At 35.7% G+C, this 8114-nt stretch overlaps 2 protein-coding genes across 2 annotated transcripts in view; both read right to left on the reverse strand.

Moving 5' to 3' along the window:
* Positions 1 to 8114, reverse strand: part of LOC116852505 (tachykinin-like peptides receptor 99D) — a 69210-nt gene that overhangs the window by 24849 nt on the left and 36247 nt on the right. The gene's annotated exons all lie outside the window — the stretch shown is intronic.
* LOC116852508 lies at positions 770 to 3309 on the reverse strand. Its single transcript, XM_032832956.1, has 2 exons — positions 1570 to 3309; positions 770 to 1468 (listed from the first exon to the last, which is right to left on the reverse strand). The coding sequence occupies exons 1-2, from the start codon at positions 1657 to 1659 to the stop codon at positions 1193 to 1195; spliced, it is 366 nt and encodes a 121-aa protein (XP_032688847.1). The 5' UTR covers positions 1660 to 3309; the 3' UTR covers positions 770 to 1192.

Genomic DNA, 8114 nt, shown 5'->3' on the forward strand with positions numbered 1-8114 from the left:
CTCGGCTCAAACGCATCAATTGCGTTCGATACCGATTGCCAGTGATTGTTTCAATCGGTTTTAACAGCTCATAATACACTACGCCGAGCTGGTCCCACCAAATACAGAGCATGACCTTGGAGCCGTGAATATTCGATTTGGCCGTCGACATGGAAGCATGGCCGGGAACTGATGATTTTCTGCGCTTGGGGTTATCGTAATGAACCCATTTTTTGTCCCCAGTCACAATGCGATGCAGAAATCCCTTCCGTCTTTGCTTTTCAAGCAGCTGTTCACAAGCAAACAAACGCCGTTCAACATCTCTCGGTTTCAATTCGTACGGCACCCAATTTCCTTGCTTCTGAATCATTCCCATGGCTTTGAGGCGTTTTGAAATGGCTTGTTGAGTCACTCCCAATGATCGTGCCAATTCTTCTTGATTTTGACATGAGTCTTGATCAAGTAATGCCTCCAATTCTGCATTTTCGAAAACCTTCTCTCTTCCACCGTTATGCCGGTTTTCGACGTCAAAATCGCCGTTCATGAAGCGTTGAAACCACTCACGACACGTTCTTTCACTAATAGCGGCCTCACCATAAGTATTATTCGATGAGCCTCAGCCGCAGATTTCTTCATATTGAAGCAGAAAATTAAAACCTCCTGCAAATGACGAGAATTTGGCTTGTAAACTGACATTTTCAATTCAATTTTCGAGAATAACTTTAGGATGCAGACACAAATCGACTAATGTTTCTATGGGATTATGTTGACAGATGCCCAAGTTTATTGTATGACGTCTATGATCTATTTATTTCGACCACCACTTACCGCTAAAGCCATCTATAGGAAAACGGCGGAAGCAAAGTTATACACGTAATACGCCGGGGCATAGTCGCTCGAAACAAAGGTAAAGAGTGTACAGACCATAAATCTGAAGGTCTCGTATTATTTATTTTAAATAATCCGGTGTAATACAGTAACCCAAAATAATCTTTTATTTCGAGAAAATCGGTGTGTTTATGGTAAGTAATATCTGGACTTTCGTAACACTGTCTATTACGATCGAATTATTCATTTGTGTGAGTCACAATAATATTAAAATTTTCATTCGTTAGTAGAAGGGACCACGTTTGAAGTGGTATTTTTACTTGGAGTGCTTGACCTTTCGGAGCAGAATTATAAACACGCTGTTCTATAGAGCGCCTAGCTCCCCTCAATTGAGCAGCCGTTTTCGTATGTAACCGCTCTTTGAATGCAAGTAAGACGGTCGACCGCGTTTCGACCATGGTGCGAAGTCCTCTTCGTTTGTGTCTTCTTCCTCCTTGTTTTCGCTCGAAATATTTTCCTCTGATGAATTTTCACACTGTTCCTCGCAGATGTCCTCAGCACCTATCTTCGAGTCACTTGTCTTATCTTCAAACTCCTCCGGCTCTGCGTACGTTACAACTAGCTTGGCTGCTCGGCGAATCGATGAACGTGTCTCCATAATCTAAAACAATATACTATTATTACACTTTTTATGCGAAATTTAATAAAAACACTATCACTGTTATTTTATGCGAATAAATAATTATTTATAACGATATTTACCTTTGACTTGATTTCACTGAACAAACTTTTTCTGACACTGTTACTACACTGGGTGTCCGACACCCGAACAAAACCTTTATATCTGTACATTTCGGTAGTTACGACCCGACTGAGCCAAGTTAAGTCGCACAATAGCAGTGAGGATCTCTAAGATTTTTCCTCCTTCTTAACTCCCCCCCCCCTCTCCCTATTGGATTTCGGAGCTATAATTCGTTGAAAAATACGTTCAGGTATACCCCATTTAGTCTAGGAACTGAGGGTTAATACTCTTTTCAACGATATATTTAAATTTTTTAAAAATGTCAAATTTTTTAAATCCCTTCCCCAACTTGTTACCTTTGCAAAAGTTTTAAGTTTTTATAAGGAGAAAAATTGTAGAGCCAAATCCATTCATATATAATAGAAGTTGGTCTCCATTAAATTGTTGGAAAACGACGTGATAATATCGTGCTATAAACGCCACACTGTCCAAGTAGATGGATATTGTAGATAGATACGTTATTGTAGGGGAATGTAATAAATTGTAGAAAAATAATACATAGACAGTTGCATATATTTAACATATAATGTTTACAATTTATAATATTATTATATTCTATTAAAATCATATAATTAATATAATATAAAGAAAAATCGATACAGAATTTACACACATAGAAAATAAAGGTGTTTTATTTATGACACATATTCGTTACAAAGATGGTGCTCATAGCAAAGTGTGATGCAAAGTGATCGTTTGCATCAAGAACAAGTAATTACAGCAGTATCGCTACAAATATCACATTTTACTTTAAAACGTTTTTTGAAACAAAAATCAACCGGTGTTTCAAACTCTTACTATTCTATAAATACCCACTTTTGAACCATGCAAATTTAAATAAATTTTGAAACCTGCGTGACAAGAATTGATGGTGCGTTCTTAACCCCTTCACTGCCAGAGTATTTAGATGAAATGTGTCCAGACTGCCGAACTTAGAAACTTTGACAATTTTAACTGAACATACCATTTTTGGGGTATTTTCATCGACATGTTACCTATTTTGTTTAAAAGCTTTTTACTGACCATTTTTTATACTACTTAATAAATTGAGTTCATTTGTATCGCTTATGCAATAAATTATTTGGATGCTATTGTAACCAGACATATCTGCAAACAATTTTTTTTTAAATTCCTTCATTTTTTATTTCTCTTGATATTAAAATATTGTAATATTTGCAATGAAAAGAAGATCTTGTGAATTAGTCGGTTCAAGTAGTGAAGATGAATGTTCGGCTGATGTCAAGGGTAATTCACGCAAAAGATGAATTAGCGGGTCAAACTACGAAGAAAATGATATATCTGGTAAAAGTAGCAAAAAGTCATGAATTGAGTTACTTTTACTCGTAAATGATATAGCTTATCAGAATAACACTGTTTAAATGTGGTATAAAACTTGAGTGTGCGAGGACAAAGATTTTCCAAAAAATGAAAAAAAATAGTCATTTTCTTATAGCTCTAGTCGGTCATGGGTGCGAGATAGTATAAAATGGACCTCGGAATCATATTCAGCAACCCCGAAAACATAGGAAAACACATTCTGTTCACGTTTAATGCATTATCAGGCATCAGTAGAGCATTTATTTATAGGACAAAGATTTGTGATTTTCCGGCAGTTTGGGCCAAGTCCAAAAAAACAAAGATCTTTGTTCTCGGCAATGAAGGGGTTAATGACTGTAATTTCAAGATATTATTCCTATTATGAAAATCAATTGCAAGATCTAATAACATAACAATATCAGATAAATATTTGATAAAATTTTTCCACAAGAGGAAACCATATACATTTAGTGGTTGCATTTTTCCCGTTGTACCAGCCGGAATTGTTAGGAACATAATATTTGTTTCAGAATCTGTTCTGGTTTTGACAATTATGTTGGGACAATATCCACTCCAAAAATTTAATAGTAACACGGATTGTGGCTCGACATTCGGAAAGAAAACTTCTCTTAATCAGGTTTTTACATGATTTAATTTACCTGATTTTGAAGCCATTCTATAAATGTTAGGAGCGTTAAATAACGATTCCTGCACTCGTGGACCAAACGTTCCTGTGGCTTCTTTTAATACGATCAAAAGAAGCGACATTAGTCTACCATCAGCGGAAATAGTCTATATTGTGGAAATAGGCTATATTGTGTAACTATGCGTGGTTCTTGATACAGATTGTACTGCAGATTCTATTTCTTTTTTGCACCTTTATTTGCTAAAGTACGACCGGCGTAAAGTTCTAACTGGAATCCACTCTGATCCGAATTGTAAATATTTTCTACTCCATATTGATTAATAAAATATTTTATATTTGTTATAAATGTTTCGCACTTATTTTCCAATTCTGATTTTAATAAGAAAAATTTTTTCTAATAAATTTCATTACTTTACGAGATACTATATTATGTTCAATTTTGAATTTTGTACTCACCTATCCGATGCTATGAATCCTAGCGCATTTTCCTTTTGTTGTGCTCGAGAAACCCATCGAGTGATGTCAATATCATGAATTATCATTCTTTTTAGAGCGCATGATTAAAATTGTTTAATGTATATTCAGAAATTCTTTGCAATTTTTCTCTTCTAGTACCACCTGCATTGATGTACTTCTTCCATCGTCGTAATTATCATAGCGATGTTACTTTTTTATAATTTTTTCTTAACCGATTCCAAAGATCTTGGTCTTGTTTTAGCGTTTCTCCAGTGTTCTTTTTGTAGTCGCTTGATATTGCTGCTCCAACAGGAGTACAAATAACTTCTTCTAGAAGATAATTCTCACCCTCATCATGATCCAACAAATCAACTGTTTCTGCTTCTGGAACCTTATTTGGATCATAAAAATCTAGTGCTTGCTCCTCTTCTATTTGAAATTCGTTATCACTTTCTATTTCTTTACCCAGATAGCACAGGATGTTCTATGGACGTACATTTTATGTCCATTTTACGTATGTATATCTATGGACATGCAATGGACGTCCATAAGATATCCAATTTTGAACGTAAATCTCTTAAGTATAAAATTCGACCATAGGCATGTTGAGAATGCACACTATCAACGCTACATATCATTTTATCCCCAGGCAGCATATACATTTTATCCCACGTCATCTACACATTGATAAATGATGATTATCAGTTCTAGACGTCATGTAACCAATAACTGACGTTTAAAAAACGTGAACAATTTTTATGTGATAATAATGTCATTTAAAGACGTCTATAATACGTTTTTGAGAGATCATTTTTAATCAGCTGTTCGATAAGCAAAGAACGTGACAGATTTTTATCTAATATTCATTTATATCAACTGTGGTGTATGTAACCAATAGATTATTATTTATACACGTTGTTATTTATTTTTATGTGCTTATACTTCAAGCATTTGGCTCTTAGAAATAAACCTTATAGAACATGTCCTATTATTTTTTACTCACGTGCATTGTATCGTTGCAATTATCCTGTTAGTAGGATGATGTTCAAAGATATATTAATGAGAAAATGTTGACCCAGATAGCACAGAGATGAATAGAAATTCATAGAAAATTCATTCAAAAAAATATCTAAATAATTAGAAAAATAAATAATTAGATGAATATCTGAAGAATTCCTGAAAAATTATCCGAGCCTAATTTATTCTAAAGTATTCTTCGGAACTTTATTATAATAAATGTTTCGCGAGTCATTACTTGGGATACTTTGAGAATTTGTGAGAAATTACTATTATTAACTAATTTTATTTACATTTTATGGTTACATTAGACAAATACCCCATTGCTTATAATAAGCGCTGATTTGTATGTATATAAATTTAATTAATTTAATTAAATCTTACATAATAAAGTAGATTTTTCTTTTTTTTAAGAAGTACTATTTTATAATTACTCAAAGTTTATAGTCTTTTTTTACTTTATTTAATAGTAGTGAACAATAAAGAATTTTTACTATAAAAATTTAAAGATAACGAAATGGAATGTACGGAATTTTATAGACCTTACCTCATTAGCTAAGGGTTAAATTAACAACAAAAGTACAAAAAATATAATTTTTATTGGAATTGAATCATTTTACTAAATCATATTATCAGAAAATTATATTACTGTGTTAATTACAACATACCAGGTTGACTGATAGGTCTTTAGAATAACACATTAGTGGTATTGCCACCTCCAATGTGCCGTGAATTTCCAGTAGTGCCAACTTTCAAACCCCTCACTACACAGTTGCAGACAGCTATGACAATCAGTATATTTGTGACAGTCACCGAAAAGACATAACCTCTGATATTTTGTAAAAATGGAAAAAACTGAAATTCGTGCAGTAATTAAGTATTTATACTTGAAAAGCTTGCAACCGCAAGAAATGATTGAAGACTTTCAAAAAACTTTGGGGGAATCTGCTCCATAGAATGCAACCGTACATAACTGAATTGCTGAGTTTAAACGTGGTCGTACCAGCACATCGGATGCACGATGCAATGGTCGTCCAAATAAGATGGCTACACCGGAAATGAGTGAAAAAATCCATGATATCGTGTTAGATGACTCCAAAGTGAAATTGCGTGAATTAGCTACGGCTATGAGCATCTCATCTGAACATGTGTTCAATATCCTACACGAACATTTGTGTATGAGAAAGCTAACTGCAAGATAGGTGCCGCGATTGCTAGCAATCGATTAAAAACGTGAACGAGTTCGCATTTCTTAGCATTTTTTGGACATATTTAGGCACAAATCAAAGGAATTTTTGCGTCGATACATAACCGTTGATGAAACATGGATCCACTATTATACACCTGAATCAAAACAACAGTCGGCACAATGGGTTCTAAAGGGTGGAAGTACTCCGAAACGATCAAAAACGCAACAACCGGCTGGAAAGGCTCTGGTTACTGTGTTTTGGAACGCACATGGAATAATTCTCATCGATTATCTTGAAAAAGGAAGAACAATCACAGAAGAATATTATGCATTATTGTTGAACTAATTGAATGATAAAATCAAGAAAAAAGGCCTTATTTAGTGAAGAAAAAAATTCTCTTTCATTAAAACAATGCACCAGCTCACAAATCGGTAAAAGCAATGGCAAAATTGAACGAATTGGGATATGAATTGCTCCCACATCCACCGTATTCTCCAGATCTGGCCCCATGTTATTTTTATTTGTTTCCAAATATCAAAAGATGGCTCCAGGAAAAGAGATTTGCTTCAAATGAGGAGGTTGAATGGGAAACAGACGCATATTTTGGCGGTTTAAAAACTTCTTATTATTTGGAAGGCTTAAAGAAGCTAGAAACTCGTTGGATTCGGTGTATTGAGCTAAAAGGATAATATGTTGAAGAATAAAATTGAGTTTTGCTAATAAAATGTATTTTCATTTTCATTCTAAGGACTTATCAATCAACCTGGTATATAGACAAAATGTAAGATGTTTATATCGATCGATAAAATGATGTCGTGTCTAAAGCAACAGATTCATAATCGAGAGGTGCCTCACGGATCCAAGTTTGAGTCCCACCAGTGCCAATGAGAATTTTTAAATGTGATGTAACATTGGAATCAAGTAACCTAAAATTTTCAAGTGAAATCAGCAAACACTGTAACATTTACGAATAGTTTTTGTTTGGAAATTGAACCGAATAAGGACACTAAAAATAATGTCCACTATAGGTCCTTTTTTGAATATTCCAAGGACGTTCAAAATAGGTAAAAACGGACATTCTATGAACTGCGACGTGGCAGCCTCGGAGGCGCCCGTCCCAAGGAAAAGTGTGCCGATTTCATGACTTTTTCGCGTATCGCGTCTCGGAAGAACTTTCGCGTAGGTTACTGCTTATCGTGCTCCGGCGTAGTTTTTTCGTGTAAATCCGTAGGACTCGATTTCAAAGTTATTTCGTGCGAGCCGAGCAGATTTGAGGGTCTTCGCGTCTCAGATTTTGTGCACCTGGACCAACGGAATCCGAGGACTAGGGACGGAGGAGTCTCGATCGCCAGCTCATCGCTCTCGCATTATTTGACGTTATACAATTCTCGATTATTCCGATCGTTCTGAGTTCCCGAATATTCTATCGTACAGAATATTCGCTAATATGGGAACACAGCTACCGAAATCATACTCGCTACCGTCAGCTGTATTTAAATTTCAGCGAACGCTTGGAGGATACAACAGGAAATCGAGAGAACAAGACCGTCCCGAGGATCCCGGCAGGAAAAAATGGTGCGTGCCGATCAAGGCCGCGAGTCGAGCAGCGACGGCGACAGTGTCTCGAGAGAAATAACGTCTCGAGACAACGCTGCTGAAAATTGCCGATTACCGAAGCCGAGGAACTTTGAGCGCGGTGAGAAGCGACGAAAGGGGATCGTCCAGGAAACAAGATCCCTAAGGAGCGGACTACTCGTCAGCCTTGCCGCGACCGTTGCAACGGACGAGCGTTTAGCAGACCGCTGCGATTACCGTGGGAAAGAGCGAGAGAGAGTTAGTGCGCACGCGCGATATATATATATATATATATATATATATA

This window comes from Odontomachus brunneus, unplaced genomic scaffold, assembly GCF_010583005.1.
Source record: "Odontomachus brunneus isolate Ranch 3 - 2012 unplaced genomic scaffold, Obru_v1 Obru_scaffold_231, whole genome shotgun sequence".
Taxonomy (NCBI): domain Eukaryota; kingdom Metazoa; phylum Arthropoda; class Insecta; order Hymenoptera; family Formicidae; genus Odontomachus; species Odontomachus brunneus.

Bases quoted from the DNA above. Each gene is read 5' to 3' on its own strand.
- LOC116852508 (XM_032832956.1), bottom strand. From the start codon at position 1,659: ATGTACAGATATAAAGGTTTTGTTCGGGTGTCGGACACCCAGTGTAGT. The intron at 1,469-1,569 runs GTAAATATCGTT...ATATTGTTTTAG, and splicing joins TCAGTGAAATCAAGTCAAAG to ATTATGGAGACACGTTCATC.